At 44.7% G+C, this 26,524-nt stretch overlaps 1 protein-coding gene across 1 annotated transcript in view; it reads left to right on the forward strand.

The window, feature by feature from the left end:
• The window catches only part of WASF3 (WASP family member 3), a gene marked incomplete at its 5' end in the record, with an annotated part of 45,944 nt that overhangs the window by 3,215 nt on the left and 16,205 nt on the right, over window positions 1-26,524 (forward strand). The window contains 4 exons of the mRNA XM_082245067.1: window positions 699-833; window positions 7,956-8,109; window positions 17,380-17,497; window positions 24,850-25,025. Coding sequence (XP_082101193.1) covers window positions 699-833; window positions 7,956-8,109; window positions 17,380-17,497; window positions 24,850-25,025 — 583 coding nt within the window. The remainder of the gene's footprint in view (window positions 1-698; window positions 834-7,955; window positions 8,110-17,379; window positions 17,498-24,849; window positions 25,026-26,524) is intronic.

Consider the following 26,524-nt stretch of genomic DNA (forward strand, 5'->3'; position numbering starts at 1 on the left):
CCAACCTAAAGGTTCTGACTGATTGCTAATTACCAGGTGCGCTGGATCTAACTCTGGTGTCTATTAGGTCCCTTTCACATGGGGGGGACTCTGTTCCAATCATTCCAATCAGCAGGGGATCTGTCAGCTGATACCTTGCTGATCTGAGCAGAGTGGGTGGATGACAGGTCAGTGTCTGCTCAGTTGCTATAGAGCAGACATGGACAGATCCCACTGTGCCTTATTGGCGGCTGAGAGTAAATGGACCCCAATGTACGTTTCCACCCGACTGCCTCCGATCTGCCTAGATGGAGGAAGGCAGATCTCCCAGATCAGACTGGAGCAGGCAGGTGTATACCCATCCACCAGTTCATAGGGTTTAATGGACCATTTGATCAGGTCTGCCTAAAAAACTGACAGGTAACCCTGATTGGCTCGTTCATGTGAACAAGACCTTAGACTGCACAATCATATTTAGATACCCTGCTGTAAAAGAAAAGTGGACGGAATACCGTGAAAATGGAGGTTGTGAATACATTGGCTACATGACTGTATATCTATTTCTGTTACTTCAATTGGGCTGTAAGACACAGCAATCTGAATAGCAAACCAGCAACAGTAGAAATAATTGTTGCTGCTGGTTGTATGAACTATGTGGCTGTCAGATGAGCAGGGTTTGTGTATGTGTGTGTTTTGACATATTTTTCTCTGTTTGGCAGGCAAGCATGCTGAAGACATATTTGGCGAGTTGTTTAATGAGGCGAACACTTTCTACATCAGAGCAAATTCTCTTCAAGACAGAATTGATCGGCTTGCTGTCAAAGTCACCCAGCTGGATTCAACAGTGGAAGAGGGTGGGTGATTGCACAGAAGCCGCTCTATTAGAAGTGTGACACGTACAGACACTATTAATTACCTGGCAACGGCTGGCTCCTAGCAGGAGATCGCCACTGTCCCTCTGAGCGTGCTGTTGCTATCTTAAGTATTAATTGGCTAGCAACATATTGCAGCTTACCCTCTCTTCATAATTTGTATGAAAACTTGTTCTGGCTGGTTCAGAAACGGCCAAGTTCTCGCCTACACACATTTGTATAATGACACTTTATGGTTTGGTTTATAATTGCATTTGGAAGCATTATAGCAATGTGTAATTGTCCTGGCTTGAGAAAATTAAGTGCTTATCGTGTATCTGAAACGGCTGTACCCAAGCTGTGAGGGCTGCATGTGTTTTATTGGAGACCCCGTACTTTACTGCTTAGACATATATTTTTGTTTTGCATTTTAGTCTTTTATTGTTTGCTTTTTTTTTTTGTTTTCTTTGTTTATGTGATTTTTTTTTTGTTCCTTTTATTTTTTATTTTTTAAATTGCCCTTAAAAAAAAAGAAGATTAATAGTCATCACAACTTTGCCCCACCTGTGTTTTTAGGGGTCGGTCTAACTAAAACGGTTATTGCTGTTTTTAGGATTTGGTGCTAGCAGGCTGGCCTCTTATCTTTGAAACTTCAGCAACAGTTCTTGCCCTACTCATTAATTCTCAATCCTCCTGATGCAGACAAGGGAATCTCACTGCCCTAGTTTGTAATTTATATTATATGCAAAGACAGATTAATCCCCATGTAACGGTCATGGTAGTCCGGCTGTTAAAGAAAGTCAGGTGTAGAGGTCACCTTAAGAGTCCTTGATATTGTAATTGCACTTTTGCATTCAAATTTAAGAATACACCACCATGTTTGTTATGTGTTCCCATTTACAAAGCATACCAATATTATATAAATATATATATATATACACAGTATCTCAAAAAAGTAAGTACACCCCTCACATTTTTGTGAAGTTTTTATTATACCTTTTTTATGTGACAACACTGAAGAAATTACACTTTGCTACAATACAGTATTGAGTGTACAGCTTGTATAACAGTGTAAATTTGCTGTCCCCTCAAAATAACTCAACACACAGCCATTAATGTATAAACCACTGGCACACCCCTAAGTGAAAATGTCCAAATTGTGCCCAAAGTGTCAATATTTTGTGTGGCCACCATTTTTTTCCAGCACTGCCTTAACCCTCTTGGGCATGGAGTTCACCAGAGCTTCACAGGTTGCCACTGGAGTCCTCTTCCACTCCTCCATGATGACATCACAGAGCTGGTGGATGTTAGAGACCTTGCGCTCCTCCACCTTCCGTTTGAGGATGCCCTACAGATGCTCAATAGTGTTTAGGTCTGGAGACATGGTTGGCCAGTCCATCACCTTTACCCTCAGCTTCTTTAGCAAGGCAGTGGTCGTCTTGGAGGTGTGTTTGGGGTCGTTATCATGTTGGAATACTGCCCTGTGGCCCAGTCTCCAAAGGAAAGGGATCATACTCTGCTTCAGTATGTCACAGTACATGTTGGCATTCAATGAACTGTAGCTCCCCAGTGCCAGCAGCACTCATGTAGCCCCAGAGCATGATACTCCCACCACCATGCTTGACTGTAGACAAGACACACTTGTCTTTGTACTCCTCACCTGCGTGTTTGCTGCCACACACACTTGACACCATCTGAACCAAATAAGTTTATCTTGGTCTCATCAGACCACAGGACATGGTTCCAGTAATCAATGTCCTTACTCTGCTTGTCTTCAGCAAACTGTTTAGTGGCTTTCTTGTGCATCATCTTTAGAAGAGACTTCCTTCTGGGACGACAGCCATGCAGACCAATTTGATGCAGTATGCGGCAGATGGTCTGAGCACTGTCAGGCTGACCCCCCACCCTTTCAACCTCTGCAGCAATGATGGCAGCACTCATACGTCTATTTCCCAAAGACAACCTCTGGCAATGGCGCTGAGCGCACATGCACCCAACTTCTTTGGTCGACCTTGGTGAGGTTTATTCTGAGTGGAACCTGTCCTGTTAAACTGCTGTATGGTCTTGGCCACCATGCTGCAGCTCAGTTTCAGGGTCTTCAGGGTCTTGGCAATCTTCCTATAGCCTAGGCCATCTTTATGTAGAGCAACCATTCTTTTTTCATATCCTCAGAGTTTTTTGCCATGAGGTGCCATGTTGAACTTCCAGTGACCAGTATGAGAGAGTGAGAGCGATAACACCAAATTTAACCCTCCTGCTCCCCATTCACACCTGACGAGTCGCATGACAACGTGGAGGGAAAATGGCTAATTGGGCCCAATTTGGACATTTGCACTTAGGGGTGTACTCTCTTTTGTTGCCAGTGGTTTAAACATGAATGGCTGTGTGTTGAGTTATTTTGAGGGGGACAGCAAATTTACACTGTTATACAAGCTGTACACTCACTACTTTGTAGCAAATTGTCATTTCTTCAGTGTTGTCACATGAAAAGATATATTAAAATATTTATAAAAATGTGAGGGGTGTACTCAATTTTGTGAGATACTGTATGTATATATATATATATATATATATATATATATATAATATTTCTTATCTTTTTTAGATGTTTTTTATGAGAAGGCCACATGTCTCACTTCAGGGATTTTTGAACAGTGTAAGAGGGAATCTGTCCTAAGGACAGGCTGAGTCTTCTCTCATTACTATACAATGCAAGAAGCCTGGCTTCTAAACCTTTAACCCTTTGTTATGACAGTGTTAAAATCTAGTTTAAAACTGATAATAAGATCTGCCAGCACAGTACAGACACGGTTAGTTACGATGAACACAGTCGCCCAGCCCCCTCAAAATCAAGGTAAACTAGTAGGATTTTTCAGGGCTGAAATTTCCAAATAGGACAAAAAGGGTACGCTGCAAATTTTATAGCTGAACTCTGAGCACAACAAATCAATTAAATATATTCCTCAAAGTGAATCCAAAGGTTGTAATATTTTTTATTTTTTTTTAAATAATAAACATGTCTTTCATAGATAGCTATACAAGCAGAGGGGTTGCCCCCTCAAGTTTGACAAAATGCGGGATAGATGGGTACAGTGTCCGGACACCTGTTTGTAGGAATGTTACTGTGATCTGCTATGAACCATTCCCATATATGGCCACTGATCCACGAATGTATTTGTTTTGTTGTTAACCCAAGCACCTTGTTGAATTTTGTCTTGATGAGCATTTTCTGTACTTGCACAGTTTTTTAAATTTTTTGTTGTATTGTCATGAAACCTTAATAAATATCACTGTTTTGAGAAAAAATAACAAACAATGGTTTTGCACAGAGCAGCCCCGATCCTCTTCTTTTTGGGTCCCCCACCAGCAGTCGTGGCTCCACCGCCCTACCGAGTGCCCTGAATAGCAAGCCTCTTGCTATAGGGGCACTCAATCAGGCTTGCTCCTGAGCTGCACTCCTGTGAATGGAAATTGTCCATTCACACAGAGCATCGCTTGGCCCCACCCCCACTCTCTCCTCATTGGCTAACTGGCTGTGATTGACAGCACCAGGAGTCAATGGCTTCCACTGCTGTGCGCACATCACTCTATTGAGATGTGGCTCCGGTAAGTATTGAGGGGGCCTGCACCCAGAAGGTTTTTTTTTTACCTTATTGCACAGAATGCAATAAAGTAAAAAAACATTGTGCCTTTAGAACTACTTTAAGGGCCACACATGGTGCAGTGGCTTTTTTCACACTGGAAGAACACCAGCCACTACTAGGACACACAGACAAAAATGTGTTTTCTCTGTCTCCTATTCACACTGAAACACAGCCTGGAACTGCACTGCAGTGATCTGCGATAAAAAGCAGACATGCTGCATTTCACAGTGCACTGGACAGGATCACATGTCGCTGTACAGTAGTGCAAAGAGATTAATGCAGTGTCCCTTTTGTGTGCTTCAAAAAAAGTTTTTTTATAATGGAGCTGTGTGATGTGCTAAATCATGCACCCCACACCCCCTATCCTTGGCTCACAACAGCTGCTGTGCAGTAGACCACTGTGGTTTACAGTGCAGTAGCTGTCCGTTTATGTGTGAACGGCTCTAATAGCCACAAAGGATATATATCCACTTTGTGTGCACTAAATGCCGTTTTAAATCCAGACCTGTGGGAGGAACCCATCAAGCCCCACCCTCTATAGTCAACCTGCAGAAAACTACAGGAGTGGGCAGTGATGGGACCAGTCACCTTGCACAAAGAAGGAGAAAATTCTATCCCCTATACAGGGACGAAGTTTCACACTGGATTACGACACGGATCTGGTAAAAAAAAAAGAAAGCTACATACAGCACCCCACTGGACCCTCCCACCAGCCATGAACTGATTGCCTTGCACTGAAACTCAATGATGATGTCACTGGGTATAAAAGTATATAATATTAACCAATTTAATTTGCAAAATTCATTAGCATCTTGATGATGGGGGAATGGATGAACCTAGGAAGGTAAATTATAAGCAGAATACATTTCAGGTTTAAAACCTGGGTTTAGCTGTGTGTTTAAATTGAAGAAAAAAAAAAAAAATCCCCCACCTCCTTGTAAAAATAAAAAAGCAGCTCAGGGTGCTGTACTCAACTGATGTCTGTTACAGTAGTACCAGTGTTTGAAATAAAGTCCTGGCCAAAAAAAGCATTATTTTCCATCAAACCGCTGATGTCCTCTTTGTTCTTTTAAAGGACTACTGATAGAGGATGGGCTGTGCAGAAAAATATGTCTTAGGAGCCTTTTCTTTACATCAGTGGCTGGTGATAAAGAACAGTTTTATAGAAAATGGTTCTAAAATCTTTGATGCCATTCATACATGCGAAGAGTAGATTAGCAGCAGGGTGTAGTCACATCTGTGAGGAGGTAGGTAGGGAAGCTTTCTGGAGCATCTTCAAGCTGTGAAATGAAATTAGAAGGTGAAAGACACCCCACTAGCACGTCTGGCTTATTCACCAAGTATAAAAGCCAAATCGGAGGCAGGAAGCTGGGGGAGGATGGATAGAAGAAAATTATAGCATGTGGGGAAAAGCTTTGACGATAATGGCACAGAATAATCAGTGCATGCAGGTTAGGGATATCTGAAATGGAGTTTCAGTTTGATCTTCTTGTTATGGACCTTTGTATAAAAACTCCCATTTTGAAAATGTGTAGTTTGTTCCTTTTAAAAGTGTTTTTCCCTGCCAAATATGACACATATATGATACAGCAATTGGGATTGGGCTTTTTGTTGGCGAAACAGTGGCTGCATCCAGTCTGACCCTCTAGCACACATATTTAGTCTTTAATTGCCATGCCCTTGTGTAGACATTATTTTATCATTAGTGTTTCATCTAGCAAGGTCCACACCTATGTTGTATGCCCCCCCCCCTTCCCCAGATGCACCAGCTTGTGTCTCAAATCTCAATGTATACTGTAGAATCTTGCTGACTAAATTCTCTAGCAAACACAATGTATATGCCACTTCATGCAAGATGCTCCCCAGGATCACCCCCCCCCCTCAATTTTCTTCTCTCCAAGCCCCCCCCCCCCCCAATTACCAATCGACCATTTCCTCCTCGGCATCCTCTCCTTGTGCAACACAATCAGCTGTTGCTCCCCCAACACCCATCGGCAACACTCAGCTCCCACTCTTTCCCCAGTCAAATTTCAGCTTGCACTCTACCTTCTTTTTCCAGGCGCAGTCATATTTAGGCTACATGTACACTGGCCAACCCTAAATGTAACTCTCCTGGCAGCAGAAAAATGCTAAACGTGGCAAAAAAGAGCGATACTGTGATTTTGTTTGCATTTTGTGCCAAAACGTTCCTCTCCTGAATGCGATTCTTCTGCATTCAGGAGAGGGACGTTTAACTGCTCCTAAACTCTGCTGCTCCTAAACTCTGATAAAAACCTATGTGTACTTGGACACATAGGCTTTTATTGAGTTAAATTCAGGGGCTTTGGCAAAAAAACGTCAAAAGCTCCTAAACTCACGTTTAGGAGCAGCAGTGTACATGAGGCCTAACTATGCCCTCCAGCTATGCTGTGCCTTAATCTGCGTATTCTCTCAAATGGTCTATGGCATGGGTGTCCAACCTTTTGGCTTCTCTGGGCCACATTGAGTGTAGAGAAATTTTCTCGGGCCGCATATAAAATATATACTATTAGTTAAGGTATATAGGTAATAAAACGCAGCCGCGCTCTTCCCGTGCTGCCGTGCCCTCCCCCCAGCACTAATTTAACACAACTAGTGGATGACCCCCTCCGAGGCTGCCTCTGTGGCCATGCCCCCGACTCAACTTCCTTCCTCCCCAGAAAAAAAAATAATTGTCAGGGGGCAGTGGGCCGCATTGCCTGTGGTTTCGGGCCGCAGGTTGGACATGCCTGGTCTATGGTGAGATCACCCTCAGCCTCATTTAAACCTTCGTCCAGGATCAGTTCCTACTGCCTTTTGTCTCTTCTCTGGTCCATGATTATCTCTTCACTGCCTCCAGTCTTTCACGTCCCCTGTCCTTTATCAGATTATGGTCCTACTCCTTTCTCAAACCCCTTCCATTCATGATGATCTAATTTTGTCTTCCTATGTCCCTTGGTACATGATCAGCTTATGCTTTGTCCTTTCTCCTCTTTGGTCAGCTCCAACTCAGCTTTTTCTGCTTTTCCCAATATTCCTATGTCTTCAGTTGCATTACTTCACCCTCAGCTTCCATACTGTTTCCTTTATGCCCTCTGCTCAACAACCAGTTGCCATACTGCCTCCTGTATATCTCCATGTTCAGTCATATTTCTGCCTTTTCTTTGTTTTGGTACAGTAATAGCTTCTGTGTATTATGATTTGTATTTAGGGGGGGGGGGGGTAAAGTAGTTGAGAGGAAAAATCATTATTTTAATAGGCCATAGGCTGTACATGACATAGATAAAATACCTGCCCTTAGTTAGCAGCAGGAAAATTGCTCATATCTAATTCTAAGTAGTTGTCCACTCTCTGCAGTGGGCAGGGCAGTGTGAAGTGCCAATAATGGTGATGGCATGTGTACTCATTGGAGAATTCAGAAATGTTTAAATTTTTGTATATTTCTTGGCAATATTTGTTACTAATTTTATTTTCCTTTTGATAGTTTCACTTCAAGACATCAACATGAGGAAAGCTTTCAAAAGTTCCACCACCCAAGACCAACAAGTGGTTTCTAAGGACAGCATCCCTAACCCAGTGACAGAGATCTATAATACTTGTGATAAACCTCCTCCCCTTAACATACTCACTCCGTACAGGTTTGTGAATTACTGCCTGTTTTTTTTATAAAGAATGTATATTTTTTTCAGATTTCTTTTATGTGTTAGACTAAATATGAATAGTTTTTTTTCTCATTCATTGAGAGCTACAGGAATTCAGAGACTGTCTGGATAAACTTCTGCTTGCAGGATGATTTCGACTCTGTCAAACAAAAAGGGGTAGCCATCCTGGTATAACCCCTCCTACTTCCAGCATGCCTGCAGTGCACCCCCTGCAAGGGCCCAACACTGTGTAACGCTCCTGCGTTTTTGTAGTAGGCTGGATTTGCAGCTGCAGAATCTCCACTCAGTAGTCATGTAGAGATGTGTTGAATAACCAGATCCAACTCTCCAGACTCATCACTGTGGGCCTGTCAGCTTCAGCATACAGATATACACACTCAATAAGATGTTCCTGGAGTGATAGGATGTATATGATAGTATGAAGATGATGTGCTGAAGGGACAGGTGTGAACAGTGACAGAGATGGTAAGCACTTGATAGAAATGTTCAGGAGAGTATTAGATGGTATTAGGTAGAATGCAGATAGGTTAGTAATCGAGTATGGTAACAGGTGGTAAGGACAGCAGATGACAAATACAGGATTGACTAACCCAGTGCAAGGATAGATGGTAGTAGACTCAAGAGCTAGCAATCTATGTAACAGTGCAGATGATAGAGTTAGTATGCATAGATAGTAACAGTCCTTAATGTGCAGAGGTAGATAGTGTAAGTAAGGTTATGGAGGATTCCCCTGTGGGGTACTTATCACTAGTAAGGTTAGTAGTAGAAGGGTCCAGTAGTGAGGGAGTGATCCAGTAGCGAGATACAGGGATCAGTAGCAAGGTTCCGGTCTGTTTCCAAGTAAAAGAAAATAGCTGGAGGTTTCCGGTAGCAAGGCAAGCTTGTAAGCATGTGGACACACAGGCAGGTTGAACGAACAATGTGAGAGAGAACGCCGGCGGCTGAAATAGCCGCTCTGCGGCGCTCGGCGATGACGTCATCCGTCTTAAAGGTGTATGCGTACCACCTAATTAGAAAGGTGGGACGCATATCGAAAGAAAATAGAAAATAAGGGTACCAGAGGTACCAGAATCTTACAGTACCCCCCCCCCCCCCCCTTAAGGCCGGCTCCGGAAGGCCTATAGCACTGGTTTCCCCGGGTATTTTGAGTGAAACCTTCGTATAAGCCTAGGTGCGTGAACATCAGTGGTATCCAACCAGGTGTCGTCTTGGGGTCCATAGCTCTTCCATCTTATGAGATATTGGAGTCTTCCTCTGTGGATGCGAGAATCCAAAATCTCCTTAATCTCATATTCTTCTCCGCCTTCAACTTGTACTGGAGGTGGAGGCAAGATGGTAGGCCTTATTCCTTGATTAGGAACATGGGGTTTCAGTAGCGACACATGGAAGATGGGATGGATCTTGAGATCTGCTGGTAAGGTGAGCTGTACTGCAGCTTTTCCAATAAGTTTCTTAATTGGGAAGGGTCCCAGAAATAAAGGTCCAAGCTTTTTGCTAGGGATCTTTAATCTTAAATTTCTTGTCGATAGCCAAACGAGGTCCCCAATAGCATACTGAGGATAAGGTCTTCTACGTAGGTCGTAGTACCTTTTTTGTTGGCTGTGGGCGTGTGAGATAGTGGTATTAAGTAAACCCAGAGAGTCCTTTATTTGGGTAAGATAGTCTGAGGCTACTGGGTTACTTGATGGTAGGATGCGTGGTGGAAGAAGTGTGGGATGAAACCCATAGTTCAAGTAGAACGGACTTTGCTTAGTAGTACTGTGGGTTGCGTTGTTATAAGCAAATTCCGCCAGAGGGAGAAGGTCCACCCAATCATCCTGTAGGTATGATGTGTAGCAACGCAGATATTGTTCTATACACTGGTTGACTCTTTCAGTCTGTCCGTTGGTCTGAGGGTGGTAGGGAGAAGTGAGCTTTCGCTCAATCCGTAATATTTGACAAAGAGCTTGCCAAAATTTGGAGATGAACTGTGAACCACGGTCGGATAAAAGAGTCTTTGGAATTCCGTGTAACTTGAACACATGTTTCATCAGTAGTTCCGCTGTTTGTTTAGATGAAGGTAGTCTACGGATAGCGATGAAATGTGCCATCTTTGTCAGGTGGTCCACTGACACTAGAATGGTATTAAATCCTTTAGAAGGTGGTAGTTCTACTATAAAGTCTAAGGACACAACTTCCCATGGAACCTGGGGTATTGGTAGACTGCAGAGTAGACCAGATGGTTTTGTCGTGTCAATTTTGGACCTTGCACAGATGTCACATGAGGATACAAATTTTTGCACAGACGTCTTCATATCAGGCCACCAAAACTGCCTAGTAAGCAAATTAAGGGTTTTCGTCATACCCATATGTCCTGCCATGGGCACATCATGTGATAACTCCAAGATCTTGGTGCGCATAGTAGGGGGTATGTAGAGTTTGTCGTTGTAGTAGAGGAAGCCTTCTGCATCAGTACTTAGTTGTGGTGGAGGTGAATCCAATCCTATACTGTGCAAAATCTCTTCATTCAGGGAACGAATAACCCCAATAATACGTTCATATGGTATTATAGGAATAGAAGGGATTTCAGCGCAGTTATCTTCGGTTAATCGTGATAGCACATCCGCTTTTTTATTTTTGTCTGCAGGCATGTAGGTCACTAGAAAGTTGAATCTTAGGAAGAATAATGACCATCGTACCTGCCGGTGGGAGAGAGTTTTGTTAGTCTGGAGGTATTGAAGGTTTTTATGATCTGTATATATGAGTATTGGTAACCGGGTACCCTCAAGTAGATGTCGCCAATTCTCCAGTGCCAGTTTTATGGCAAGCAACTCCTTTTCACCCACTGGGTAATTCACCTCTGGGCTGCTTAATGATTTTGAAAAGAAAGCAACTGGGTGGAGTGGTGAAGTATTTGTTGGTCGTTGGGAGAGAACTGCTCCTACTGCCATATTTGACGCATCTACCTCCAGAATATATTGGAGGGATGGGTCTGGATGGCGTAGTATGGGAGCAGAAGTAAAGCTTGATTTTAACAAGCAGAAAGCTCGATTTGCTTCTTCTGACCATTTGAATGGTTTCTTTATACTTGTCAGTTGTGTGAGAGGTCTCACAATGGCAGAAAAGTTCTTGATGAACTTCCTATAGAAGTTTGAAAATCCAAGGAATCGCTGTAATGCCTTACGAGTTGTTGGTATAGGCCAGTCCAGAATACAGGATATCTTGCTCATATCCATCTTAATTCCGGTTTTGGATATGATGTATCCTAGGAATAATATTTCTTCTTTATGAAATAGGCATTTTTTTAATTTCACGTATAGATTGTGTGCGAGTAATCTGGATAACACAAGTTTTACATGTTTTATATGTTCAGAGAGAGATCGAGAATAGATAAGTATATCGTCCAGATATACTACAACACAGACATCAAGTAAGTCTCTAAAGATGTCGTTTATGAACCTTTGGAAAGCTGCGGGAGCATTACACAACCCGAATGGCATCACAAGATATTCGAATAATCCGTATCTGGTTCTGAATGCTGTTTTCCACTCATCTCCGTCACGGATTCGGATTAGGTTGTATGCCCCTTTCAGGTCTAATTTAGAGAAGTAAGTAGCCCCACGCACTTGTTCAATGAGTTCAGGGATGAGCGGTAAAGGATAGCGATCCTTTATTGTAATCGTATTTAATTGCCTATAATCAATAATAGGCCTAAGACTTGAATCCTTATTGCGGACAAAGAAAAGTCCTGCAGCTGTGGAAGAAGTAGAGGGTCTGATGAACCCTTTTGTCAAATTCTCATCCAAGTATTCCTTGAGATGAGAAAGTTCATCTTGTGAAAGAGGATAAACATGACCGAAAGGCAATTTGCTGTTAGGGAGTAGATCGATAGTGCAATCATAATCCCTATGGGGAGGCAACATTTGAGCATTTTTTTCAAGGAATACTTCGGACAGATCCTGATAGCATAGTGGTGCAATCTCATCTGACACCACAGACAGGATCTTTCCATAAGATGGGAGGTTACACGTAATCTCACAATAGTGAGAAGGGAAAGACAAAGTCCGTCTTTTCCAATCTATGATTGGTTGATGTGTGTGTAACCAGGGGAGTCCCAAAGTAATAGAAAAATGGGGTGAAGATATTATATCAAAAGTGGTGGTCTCCATATGAGACTCGTTAGTAGTGACGAGGAGTGCTTGTGTCTGGTTGGTGATTGGACCAGAAGATAGTGGAATACCGTTAATGAAACTAACAGAAACAGGTTTAGGTTTTGAAATAATAGGTATTTTATTTAAGGTAACAAAACATGTATCAATATAGTTTCCACAAGATCCGGTGTCGATCATAGCCTTGGTGGTAATCCTAGTCTGGTCCCACTGTAATGTCAAATGAACAAAGAGATAGGGGTTAGAAAAGGAAGTCGTTAATCCTCCTAGCAAGACATGTGAACACTCACCCTCTTTTTTGCGGACAAGGGGACAGACGCTTATCAAATGATCCGGGGATGCGCAGTACATGAAGAGGTTTCTGGATCTTCTTCTGGCTCGTTCAGTAGTTGATAAAGGTGGGCGTATGGTTCCTACCTCCATGGGAGTAGGGTCAACGGCCGAAATCTGAGAAGGACTAGACAATGGCATTCCCATTTTCTCAGCCTTTCTTTCACGCAGTCGCCTGTCGATGTTGATACTGAGTTGTATTAAGGCATCCAAGGTGCCAGGTAAATCCGCTCGGGCGAGCTCGTCTTTAACAGCTTCTGACAACCCGAGTCTGAATTGAGTTCGCAGAGATGTATCATTCCACCCTGAATCAAGGGTCCATCTTTTGAACTCAGCTACAAAGTCTTCTACAGGTCTCCTTCCTTGTTTTAAAGCCCTCAATTGAATATCAGTAGTACTCTGCCTGTTGGGTTATCATATAAACTAGCGAGTTCCGCTAGGAATAAAGAATAGGAGTTGAGAAGCTGATCATTTTTCTCAAAGAGAGAGTCTGCCCAGGCCCGTGGGTCACCCGTTAAGTATGAGATAACGGTACAGACTTTAATTTGATCAGTAGGGTATGTACGAGGTTTTAACAAAAAAAGCAATTGACATGCGTTTTTGAATTCACTAAATTTTTTCCGATCACCTGTAAACACTAGAGGAGGGTTTATTTTAGGTTCAGGGGGTTGAGCAGCAGTGAGCCGTGAAAGACGGGTTACCTGCTGTATCAGAGTCTGATTTTCTTCTTTTACTTCAGTAAGAGCAAGCAATTATGCATTTACTTGTTGTGTTAATTGTGTCACTTGAGTGGGTAATTCTGCTGAATCCATTTTTTAGGTTCGTTCAATCTGTAACGCTCCTGCGTTTTTGTAGTAGGCTGGATTTGCAGCTGCAGAATCTCCACTCAGTAGTCATGTAGAGATGTGTTGAATAACCAGATCCAACTCTCCAGACTCATCACTGTGGGCCTGTCAGCTTCAGCATACAGATATACACACACTCAATAAGATGTTCCTGGAGTGATAGGATGTATATGATAGTATGAAGATGATGTGCTCAAGGGACAGGTGTGAACAGTGACAGAGATGGTAAGCACTTGATAGAAATGTTCAGGAGAGTATTAGATGGTATTAGGTAGAATGCAGATAGGTTAGTAATCGAGTATGGTAACAGGTGGTAAGGACAGCAGATGACAAATACAGGATAGACTAACCCAGTGCAAGGATAGATGGTAGTAGACTCAAGAGCTAGCAATCTATGTAACAGTGCAGATGATAGAGTTAGTATGCATAGATTGTAACAGTCCTTAATGTGCAGAGGGAGATAGTGTAAGTAAGGTTATGGAGGATTCCCCTGTGGGGTACTTATCACTAGTAAGGTTAGTAGTAGAAGGGTCCAGTAGTGAGGGAGTGATCCAGTAGCGAGATACAGGGATCAGTAGCGAGGTTCCGGTCTGTTTCCAAGTAAAAGAAAATAGCTGGAGGTTCCGGTAGCAAGGCAAGCTTGTAAGCATGTGGACACACAGGCAGGTTGAACGAACAATGTGAGAGAGAACGCCGGCGGTTGAAATAGCCGATCTGCGGCGCTCGGCGATGACGTCATCCGTCTTAAAGGTGTATGCGTACCACCTAATTAGAAAGGTGGGACGCATATCGAAAGAAAATAGAAAATAAGGGTACCAGAGGTTCCAGAATCTTATACACCGACAGCTTGACATTTTTTCCCTCCGTTTGCATCAGTGCGATCCAACAGAGCTAAAGAGGATCCTCCCGGAGGATGGGCTCTACGCATTCTGTGGGTCCTGATGACACATCCTCTGAGTCCTGAAATAGTGAGGATGAGTCCTCTGCCTCTGCAGCCATGCAGGAAAAGGTGTTAGTCATCGCTCTGATTACTTCCATGCGACAGATGCCTGAAATTGAGGACACCATTGGGGTGGCTTACATGGTCCCTGTCCTTTTTGGTGTGCACAAACCGGCTAGGTGTGTTAAGGTTTTTCCTTACCCCGAGTGCTTTCACAAATTCATTTACAATGATTGAGAACATCTGAAGCTGCCTTTTATGCTTTCTAAACGCTTTGAGGTACATTATCCCTTTGAGGAGTCCCTTCTGAAGAAGTGGACTCACCTCCTGTGGTGGATCCCTCCCAATTTTGGGCTGAACAAAGCCACTATGATTCCAGTGGAGTCCACGTCCACCTTTGTTAAGGATCCTGTGGACTGCAAGGTGGAATCAATTGCAATTTATGTTCACCATTGCTGGTCAGCATTTGTGTCCTCTCCGGACAGGTGCCCCAGGCGTACATGGAACTACAGTAATGGACCAGTTGGTCCAGGCCTTGAAGTACCTCTATGACACATCCCTTGATGCTGCTCCATTTCTTTCCAAGCTCTCCATCTCGGTGGTGGTGCTTCGGCGAGCGCTTTGGCTCAAGTGTTGGTTTGCTGACCAGACTTCTAAGAAGGCCCTGGCAGACCTGACCTTCCAGGGTGATTCAAGATGGAATCCATTAGCTCAGTGTTGGCCCTCATCAGGGGTATTTGCTGGCTTCCATAAACATCAAGGAAGCATACCAGAACATTCCTAACTGCGGGGGACATTAGCTTTTCTTGCACTTTGTGATAGAGGATGCACATTATCAGTTAGAGGCATTTCCCTTTGATCTGGTCTCTGCATTACTGAGACAAGAGGGGATTGCCCTCATCGGTTACCTGGATGACTTGCTCCTGTGAGTAGAGACTTGCCTGGTCTTGATGGACAGTGCTAAGATCTTGATACGCTCCTTGCAAGACTTTGGATGGATCTTGAATCTCAATAAAGTTGCCCTGTCCCTAACCAGAGTGCTGAATTATCTGGGGGTGGTTCTCTATTCCTCACAGGCCAGCAGACAACCTCTGCAAGCTTCGGACAGCGGTCTGACTGCTCCTATCCCACAAGTGGTCCTCCTTCTGACTTGCATACAGATGGTGGGTCTCATGATGTCCACCTTTGAGATGGTTCCGTATGCACAATTCCATACAGGGGGTCTGCAGAGGGAAATCCTTTCCAAATGGGAAAAGTCGCCTGCTTCCCTGGAGAACCTGATTTGGGAAGGTCTCCTTCTCTACAGGCCAGGGAAGTCCTTTTGTCTTCCTCTGCTGGATGGTAGGAAGCCAGTCAGTATTACTTGGGAGGAGTCCTGGGCTCGAGATTGGCTCAAAGTCGCTGCAGGAAGCTTGACTGCTAATCAGTGTCCTAGAGCTGCGAGCGATCTGGTTGTCTGAAGCACTGGACATATCTTCTCCGAGGGCTCCCGGTCAGCATTCAATCAGACAGCGCCACCACAGTGGCCTATGTCAGTCATAAAGGAGGCACGAGAAGTGTGGCAATGGTGCTGGAGGCATCTCGCATTCTATTGTGGGCAGAAGGTTTATTCTGGCTCTCCCCATCGTGCACATCCCTGGCATTAAAATTGCCAGGCGGATTCTCTTCACCATCAGATGCTGGACCAGGGGGGAGTACGTCCATTCATGACAGTTTTTCTTACATGTAATCATGTGATTGGTCATAGCGATCACATGATGCCCCGGCCGCTCACAGTGATACCAAGCACTATGATCTGCTATGTCCAGTACATCGCTTAGTCTGCAGCTGCCAGCAAGGGATTAAGGCCCCTATTGGCCCCTTCGGGATTGTTATTATTTGACATGTATTGCCTGGTTGCTCTGATTATTTTGGTTTGCCCACCCCACATCAAGGCACTGCTTTGGGACGTTCCTAGGGGCCAAGAATCAGAACAGCTGTGCTAGTCAATTAACTTAAGAGAAAACTAGATTTTTGTTACTGTGGCGGACACAGCACCCACCCCTCTGTTGGAGATTTTGCTTCAAACACAGCTTTTTGACTAACCTTTTTGCCTATAGCAGAGAGGTGGTTTTATACCAGAGGAGGTTGCCCATAGGAGGTAGTGAGTTTTTTTCTGCCTAGTATCCTACTTCTGTAGGTGGTGCTATAAAACCCAATGGTCAAGAATCAAAAGAGCTGTGTCCATCAAACTCAGAAAGGGATTTTACGATATGTAACAAAAATCCTGTTTTTTATGTAGGATGGTTATGAACAATTACAGTTTTAAACAGATGAAGCCTCCTATCTGCTTGTGATCACTCTCAAAGTTGATATAGTGATCACATGATTGGAAAACTAGCTGGCCCCTCAAAGACATTTATAAAAGTGTCCCCAGCATTATGCCCCATTTGTATTTGCTTATATATAAATTGCAGAAAAGGGCTAATACCAACCATTAACATGTATTTTGCATACAGCTGGCTGTATAGCTCTATATTGAAATCTGTAAATTGATATGCTCATTTGTAATCTCCAGTACAGCAGCACTTATAGATAAAGTGACAGCACTTTGAACCATTAAGTTTTTGTAGCAGTGCACACAGTGATTTTCATCTAACATAGAGAACTTCCTGATGTGAAAGGATGAAAATGGCTATCCAATCACAGGTGGAGGGGGGTGTTTTACTTTGTTGTCTAGGGGTAGTGGTATTTAAACAGCTTCAGATCCCTGTAAAATACATGGGTGCTTGTGCTTGAAAGACTGGTTCTTTCGGCTTGTATCCAGAACCAAAGAGCCTATTCTTTACACCCAGACTTCTCAAGGATTCGGGTAACCACGTTAAAGATTTTTATTCAGATTTGCTTAGCTGTGCTATAGAAATCAGAATTCAAATGATATTGATACAGCTTTGTGAGAAACTATTGTCTAGCTAAAAGTTGTTTCTACTAACTTTCTTCTTAGAGATGACAAGAAAGATGGCTTGAAATTTTACACCGATCCATCATATTTCTTTGACCTTTGGAAGGAAAAAATGTTGCAAGACACTGAAGATAAAAGAAAAGAGAAAAGAAGACAGAAGGTAATGGTTATATCTCATACTGGTTGCTGTAAAAGAATAGAAAATCCAATAGAACCACATCATTTTCTTACTGTAGAATTATGGAGAGAATCCCTCATAATGGGACTTTTAACGGCAACACATACAGTAGTTAAACATAAAGAGTTGTGATTTTGAGTTGAAAACTCAAAATCACAACTCTTTATGTTTAACCATGTGTTGCTGTTAAAAGTCCCATTATGAGGGTATCTCTCCATAATTCTACAGTTTAAGTGATGTTGGCAGCTGTCAGCTACTTTTTCAATTTCTAACTTTCTTACTGTGGCTGTCGTATCTTATGGGATTTCTCCACCTTGTGTTAAGGAATAATCTTAGTTTCTCATTCGTCCACCGACGGACGTAGCTGCTGCTTTAAATTATAGACTGATGGGTAATAAGCCCCTCCCATTAGGAATGACCATGTAGAGCCAAAGGCTTTGACACGCCCAGGGGGGCGGGGTCCCTGGCTTATTACCACTGGCCTTACCATTGCATCTTCAGTTTTAGCTGCCTTGTCTTAGGAGTGGCCAAACAGCTCACTGCTGGTACCTTTTTGTCCTAGCTCTGTTTTAAACCTTTTTTTTTTAATTTTTGTTGCTGTTGACGATTTTTGTTGCTGTTAAATTTTTGTTGCTGTGGAATACCGGCTGGGTTTCGGACTGGCTATATGAGAGCCTTACGGTCTCCCAGTTTGTGCCAGTGAGAGCTTGCAGACCGTAGCTCCGCGCTGGGTCTCCATAGCGACTATAGTCCCAGGGACGGGAACTGGCCTGCGGGTGAAACACCCGGTCGGGACGCACACACCGGGCATGCCAGCGTCGCAGCGTGCCCCTTGGCCGACAGCGCCCTCACTGCGGTGCAGAGACAATCTTTCAGGATGGACGCCCACCCACAGCAGCATGGTCCGGTAAGTACAGTCCCCCCATCTGGTTAGCGGGCCTGGGGTGGATGTGGGCTCCTCCATAGGTGAGTAGGACCCTCGGGTACCCATACCTCCTACCACCCTCCTCCACTATGAGGGGTCACCTAGGACCTTCCCCTCCTGCCCTGACCTCTCCCTACCCTGGGCTCCGGACCCCAGGGACACTTTTAGTGGGGGGTCCCCTATGTAAGTCGCCTCAGGTGCTATACCAGGTAGTGGACGGTGGGGGGGGCTCGGAGGGGGGTACATGGTTGCGCCGCATGCCGCTACATTGAGGGGCGGGTTTCATCCGCCAGGATGACCTCCGCCAGGGCCCCCGGGCCTGCTACTAGGGTAGGCCTCACTAGGCCCGAGGTCACGTGCTCATCGGCGCGCAGCAGGCATTTTGCCGTACCCGGCAGCCTTAACAGGCCTCAGCAGCCTGCCTGGGTATCCCTATTACTGTAATGCCGATGGCCATTTTGCTGGAGCTGGAGACAGAACAGCACAGGAGCTTCTGGCTCTTTTGGGCGCAGGCATTTCCTTTTTCTTCTCTTCTCCATGCTGCTGATGGACCTTGCTATGTTCTCCATGTGGTAACTACTCTAGAGGAGTTTAATTACCCTGGCCTTCACCTTTTCATCTTCAGAGGAGTTTCAGGCCTTTAGGGGCTTAGGATTATCCCCGGAGTAGCGCTGCGTGCATCGTGATTGCCTCTTAAAGACGCAGTGGACGCCGGTAGCGGCAGACTTGCTGGGACCTGTAGTGCCTTTGTAACCTCACTTTGCCTCGGGCGTTAATATTTGGCAATTGGGCGTGGATTGCTCCTGTTTTCTGGAGAAGCTTCTGCTTAACCCCTTGCAGTGCAGGTTCCGGTGTTTCCTCGTTTCCCTGTCTGCTTTTTACATTCTTACTGTGCAATCCTACTTTTTGGCCATATGTCTAACATGGATTCCCCAAGTTTGTCTGTGACCCCCCCCCCCCCATGTATTGTTGGCAGAGTTGTATAAAGTACTCGAAATTCATACTTGAGTAAAAGTACAAGTGCTCGATCAAAAAGTGACTTGAGTAGAAGTGGAAGTGCTCGATCAAAAAGTGACTTGAGTAGAACTACTAAAGTATTCAACATTTTTTGTACTTAAGTATTGCAAGTAGTTTTTTTAAAAATTTTGCTACTCAAGTACTGAAAGTAAAAGTACCAGTAGTTTTGAAAAAAAAATGCTACTCAAGTACTGAAAGTAAAAGTACAAGTACTGTGTTATTTAGTTATTAAAGAAAGAAGTCAAAAGTTTGAACATCATATTGTTTTTTATTATTTCAAATGCAGCTTTTATTTATACATACAGTAGCATTTATTTTCGTATGCGCTGATAATACACATGTTTTGAGCTTCATGAAACCTGCCATCTACTGTTCTGGCAGTGGTAATTTTTATAATAGTAACGAGTAACTATGCAGCACAAAAAAAAAAATATTGGAGTAGAAGTATTGAAATCATCGAAAAAATGTAGTGAAGTAAAAGTGGAAGTAGGAGAAAAATATTCTACTCTAGGAAAGTACAGATACCGCCTTTCGGTACTTAAGTACAGTAGTGAAGTAGTTCTACTTAGTTACTATACATCTCTGATTGTTGGGGCCCGCTTCTAATGCTCTTGATGTGACTTTATTGTCTGTGATGCAAGACATGACCAGAAAAATTGAAAAATGATTGCGGCAGCATTTACTAAGAAATGCCCTCGGCCCTCGCCTGTCTCATCTCAGACATCAGATTCTGAGGCCGATATGGTCGCCGGCGACGCAGACCCCCTTTTGGAGGATGCGTCCCCGCATTCAGACTTTTCTGGCGCAGAAGAAGATGTCTCCACACCCGCCTTGGCACAGGAAAATGCGCTGGCAGATGCTTTGATATCCTCAGTGAGGGACGCCCTAAAAATCACGGATGCGATTTCTAAATCGCAAGAAGCCTCGGTATCCTTCAGGGCAAAGAAATCGGCCAAGGTTTTCCCTTGTCCTGAAGTCTTGTCCGCCTTAGTGGAGGAACAATGGCGGCGACCTATCGCACGCTTGCAATTCCCAAACGTTTGGCTAGATGCTACCCGTTTGAGGAAGAGATCTTACGCAAATGGACGGTCCCCCTCAGGTGGACCCCCAGATATGCGGTATTCACAAGGCCACGGTTTTACCGGTGGCAGAATCCTCATCTCTCCCTGATCCAGTTGACAGACGTATTGAGGTATTTTCCTGACACCTGTATACAGTAGTGGGATTTATTCTCAGGCCTGCCCTGACTACCATTCTAGTCTCTCAGACTATATTTGAATGGGTAAAGGCTCTGAGAGAGGCACCAACGGTAACCCTGTTACCGTCATCTGCCCTGGAACTCACTGGCATATTATCGCATACTCTGCAATTTGTATGAAATGCTAACCTGGACGTTCTTCTGTTCGCGGCCAGGGAATCAGTGGTAAGTGTGCTCATCAGATGCGCGATCTCGCTAAAGTCCTGGTCGGCTGACCAGGCTTCTAAGAAGCTTTTGGCAGATCTTCCCTTTCAGGGTGATCGCCTTTTTGGTTCCCCCTTGGATGACTTGATCAAGATGATCACTGGGGGAAAGAGCACACTCCTTCTTCAATCAACTAAGGGTAAGTCTCCCTCGCGTAAGCGAGGTCCTTCCTTTACAGCCCAGAAGCGTCTTTTTCGTGCGAGCGTGTTGCAGAAAACCAAACAGACTTCGGGCGGAAAAGGATCTGGGAAACGGTGGGCTGGTAAGCCGAAATCCTCTACCTTACAGCACCTCCAAGCAGACCCCTTCTGCCTGAAGGGGCACCCCCACCCACTTCAGGGGAGGGGGGACGTTTCAGTTTATTACCGGATCCTTGAACCTCACTGTTGCATAACAGGTGGGTCCATGTACCAGTCCGGGTACAAGATAGAGTTTCGTTCTCGTCCGCCAGACAGATTTTTTCCCTCCAATCTTCAGCTGTCCCCAGACCGCCTTGTGGGGCTGCAGAAAGCGATTCGGGATATGCTGTCACAAGGCGTCATTGTACCAGTTCCTCATCAGGAACGCTTTTGAGGGTTCTATTCTAACCTGTTTACTGTTCCACAGAAGGAGGGCAAATTGCGTCCAATCTTGGACCTCAAAACTCTGAACCGCTTTGTGCGCGTCCAGAAATTTGCATGGAGTCCCTGGGGTCAGTGGTGGCGTTCTTGCATCAGGGAGACCTGCTGGCCTCGATCTATATCAAGGATGCCTATCTCCATGTCCCTATTTGCCAGGGTCATCAATGATTCCTCCGCTTCGCGGTGGGCAAGGACCGTGTTCAATTTGTGGCGTTACCGTTTCACCTCTGCTCCCAGGGTCTTCACCAAGGTGTTAGCCCCTATTCTGGCTCTGCTATGACAGAGAGGAATAGCGATTCTGGGGTACCTGGACAATCTTCTTCTCCGAGCGGACTTGTCTGTGACATTGGAATGGGATTTGGAGGTGACCATTCACACTCTGAAGCAGTTCGGTTGGAATCTCAACCTTCAGAAATCTGCCCTGGTTCCAACAACCAGACTGGAGTATCTAGGGATGATCCTAGATTCAGCTTCGACAAAGGTATTTCTACCTCCTGTGAAGTTACAGAAGTTAAGGGCAGTGATTCTTTCGCTGCTGGCTTGCAACCTGGTCTCTCTCAGGTAATTTATGCAGGTGCTGGGCCTGATGGTGTCCTCCTTCGAGGCCGTACCATATGCTCAGGCCCACACAAGACTTTTGCAACAGGAGATCCTTGTCAACTGGGGCAAGGATCCTCTATCCCTGGACAGTCTGATTCATTTGAGTCAGAGATCCAAGGACTCCCTGATTTGGTGGCTCAGCTCTCCGAATCTTCTCCACGGGAAATCCTTCCTTCCAGTATTCTGGACGGTGGTGACGACAGATGCCTGTCTGACAGGTTGGGGGGGGAGTGCTGGGCACCCTGAATGTTCAAGGGTCCTGGACCTTGGAAGAGTCCAAGCTCCCAATCAACGTTCTGGAACTGAGAGCAATCAAGTTGAGCCTGTTCCACTGGACGGACAATCTCAAGGGATGTTCTGTCCGAGTCCAGTCCGACAATGTCATGGCCATGGCATATGTCAATCATCAAGGGGGCACCAGGAGTTCCCTGGCGGCTCTGGAGGTAGCCGAAATCCTGCACTGGGCAGAGGACTACGTCCCAGCCCTATCCGCTGTGTACATTCCCGGCGTAGACAATTGGCAGGTGGACTACCTGAGTAGTCAAACCCTGGATCAGGGAGAGTGGTCCCTGCATCCACAAGTGTTCCACCAACTGTGTCTCCAGTGGGGGACACTTTGGATGTGGACCTGTTCGCCTCCAGACAAAACAGGAAATTTTCAAAGTTTGTGGTTCGGTCCAGAGATCCTCTGGCCGATGCAGTAGATGCCCTGGTGGCTCCCTGGAGCCAGTACGGGCTAATTTATGCGTTTTCTTCGCTGAAACTTTTATCTCGTCTGCTTCACAGGGTCGAGTTGGAGAGGATTCTGGTAATTCTGGTGGCTCCAGATTGGCCCCGGAGATCCTGGTACGCCTACGTGATTCAGCTGAAGGTCGCAGGTCCGTGGACACTTCCTCTGTGGGAAGATCGTCTATCTCAGGGTCCGATCTTCCATCCTGCTTTACAGTCGCTGGCTTTAACGGATTGGCTGTTGAGAGCAAGGTATTCAAGGACATGGGTCTATCTGATTCTGTGATCCCTACCTTACTCAAGGCTAGGGAGTCCACTTCTCTGAAGATTTATCATCGTACGTGGAAAGTGTACATTGCTTGGTGCTCTTGATCCTTTGCTAGCAGCAGGATCCTGACTTTTCTACAGAAAGGGGTTGACCAACATTTGGCGTTGGGCACTCTCAGCCTTGGCTGTGTACTTCCAATGCCCTTTGGCTACGCACTCTGATTCGTACATTTCTTAGCCGCGCTATCTTGCTGCTCTTCTTATCTGGTAATACACAGGGATAAGGTAGTGTTACGGCCTAATCCGTCATTTTTTCCTAAGGTGGTTTCAGACTTCCATCTGAACGAAGACATAGTGCTTCCATCACTCTGTCCGAAGCCTTCACATCCTAAGGAAATTGCCTTGCATTGCTTGGATGTGGTTCGGGCGATAAGGGTGTATCTGGAGACTACTGAGTCCTTTCGTAATTCGTACTCTCTGTGAATATGGATGGACCCCGTAAGGGTCAGGCTGCGTAGCGGCGACCATTTTTGGATGGATCAGACAAACGGTGGTGAAGGCGTATTCTCTTAAAGGGAAAGGTTCCTCCTTTCCTGTGTCACGGCTCACTCTACGTGGGCGTTGAGTGACTCTTGGGCTTTCCGCCATCAGGCGGCAGTGATGCAGGTTGGCAAGGCGGCCACTTGGTCGTCTGTACATACGTTCACCAAGTTTTACAGAGTGGATGTGTTAGCATCCTCGGATGCATCCTTTGGCTGCACGGTTTTGCAGTCCGCCATTTAAGGAGCAGTCTACTTTTCCTTCTCCTTTATGGTTTTGCTACAATTGAGCCCCAGTTGTTGCTTGTTGGGCTCCATGTTATTTAGTTGGCTATGTTAGCCGTGGGAATTGCATTCTTTTAAGTTTGTCCTTTCCCCACCCCACAGTGGTTACTGCATTTGGACTTCCCATCTGTCTATGATTTAAAGCAGCAGCTATGTCCGTCGGTGGACGAAAGAGAAAATGGGATTTTTTACTTACCGTAAAATCCACCGACAGACATAACTCCCACCCCTCTTTTCTCTCAAAATTTGGGTTTTGGTTATTATTCACTGCTTGCAACTAAACTGAAGATGCAACTGTGAGGCCAGGGGAAATAACCCAGGGACCCCGCCCCCCTGGGCGTGTCAAAGTCTTTGGCTCTACCTAGTCACTCCTAGTGGGAGGGACTTATTACCCATCCGTCTATGATTTAAAGCAGCAGCTACGTCCGTCGGTGGACTCAGAGAAATGGATTTTTAAGGTAAGTAAAAAATCCCATTATTTCCTTGTCTCCTATAGATTTGTGATTTGGTGTGACCCGTTTAGCATGAGAACCTTGTCTAATGTCTTTGTAGGCTTCCAAAATGCATATGTTACTAGTAAAAGATCCCATCCAACGCTTCTGGGTGTTGATCTTCTAGGTCCTCTGCAGCTCTCTGGTTCCTCTAGCTGACCTACACATTAATACTGTATCTTGTAATAAGTCCAGATACAGATTTCGGACTCTACCCCTCTCCCCAAAATGTGTAGTATTTTTTGGCTGTTATGTTGACCCAATGACTTCTCTATTTTCATGGTAAATGACCCAGAGCTATATTTTTAGAAAACAATGACAGGATTTATATTCTACCCACTTAATACTCCTTTATTTACCAATTATCATTTTTTCTTTTTTTTTTTTAAATCTCCTAAGGAGCAAAAGCGCGTGGATGGCACCACCCGTGAGGTGAAGAAAGTCAGAAAAGCCAGGAATAGACGCCAAGAATGGAACATAATGGCCTACGACAAAGAACTAAGACCGGACAACAGGCTATCTCCTAATATTTACCAAGGAGCCTCTTCTGAGGGATCCATGTCACCCGACACTAGGTCTGTTTGTCCTTCTGTTAGGTCCTCCCAACAGAATCTTTGCATGAAGTTGTGCAGTTTCAAAGTGTTGGCTACAACTGAGACACATGACCGGTGACTTTTTATGTTAGCTGGCTTTTAGCTTTAAAATGCCTTTGTTTTAGTGTAGGTATTTGTAAAATGTGGAAAAGCTTGTATGTAAAGGCTCCAACCACCTAAATTCAAGGTTCTTGTTTTAAATCACCCAGAAGTTTCATGTATCTTCTGGTGGCAAGATCTGGGATACGTCCCCAGATTAACCGACTTGCAACAGCTTCTACCCACTTGCAACAGCTTCTACTCTCTGCCTGAGTTTTCTTTGTTTTATGAAGAATGAAGTAAGATGAGTGAGACCCCTGAACCAGAAATTAGCTGAGATGTCACTACTGGTGACCCCTGGTGATATAAGAAGCCAACACATTTACCCTAATTTTAAATACCAGACTTTGGTAAAGTGAGTTTAAGTGCCGGTTCACACTCTTGCGGTTGCGGCGATCGCATGTAATATCGGAGCGCACTGCTCCTTCATTACATGCGATCCGCTGTGCGGTGCGAATTCAGCCATACACTTTGTATGGCTAAATTCGCACTGCACCCGCACAAAAGTTGCACATGACCCTTTTTTTCAGCCGCATCAGGATCGGATCGCACAGTGGTTCACACTTGTGCGATCCGATCCTGTGCGAACTGTAAAGATCGCACTTCGATATGCGATCAAACTGGGGGTGTCGTTAACATTTCATTGACACCCCCAGCGTATCGCATATGGCAGTGTGAACTGCCAAGGGTGCGTTTGCAATGCGGGAACAGGCTGCGAATTCGCAGCCTTCCCGCATCGCATAAGTGTGACCCGGCACTTAAACATATTTTATTTATTATGTTCAGGAAATGTTTTATTTTAGTCAGGTAAATACGAAACAACATATGAATATTTACAAACTGTAGCTTCTGACAAACACCCCTCTTATTTTCTACAGCTTTTTCAATAAAAGCAATCAGTCCAAAAGCAAGAAGCTGTTCCTGGACAGTTCCTATTCAAAATTTAGAATTGTCTGCTGGCACTCTGTCAGGAAAGCATCCCGTATTTGAAGGTTTATTTCTTAAATTAAGGAGGTAATGAAATGTTAAATAAAAGATCAGTTTAAGAACCTGGAAACACAAAAAAGTAAAACAACATTGACCAGTAGGCACCATTTTCCTTTAGATGCTTATACATAATAATAAACAGGGCCTTTATATTTTGTTTCTCTTTCGTTCATTGACAGACACAACGTCTGGTATTCTTAACTATTGGGTTATACTGCCCCCTTACAGCAACCATTGGTCACCCCAGTATGCCTCAGCTCCACGCTAGGTGGGCCGTGACATATCCCCACTGGACGGAGGCTAACCCTGCCAATCAAATATCTCACGAGGTCGCATACGACCTGGCCTCGGCCTGAGTAGCAGCATTCCTTCTGGCCGACAGCCCCCCCCCCCCC

This window comes from Pelophylax lessonae (assembly GCF_965119305.1).
Source record: "Pelophylax lessonae genome assembly, chromosome: 2".
Taxonomy (NCBI): Eukaryota; Metazoa; Chordata; class Amphibia; order Anura; family Ranidae; genus Pelophylax; species Pelophylax lessonae.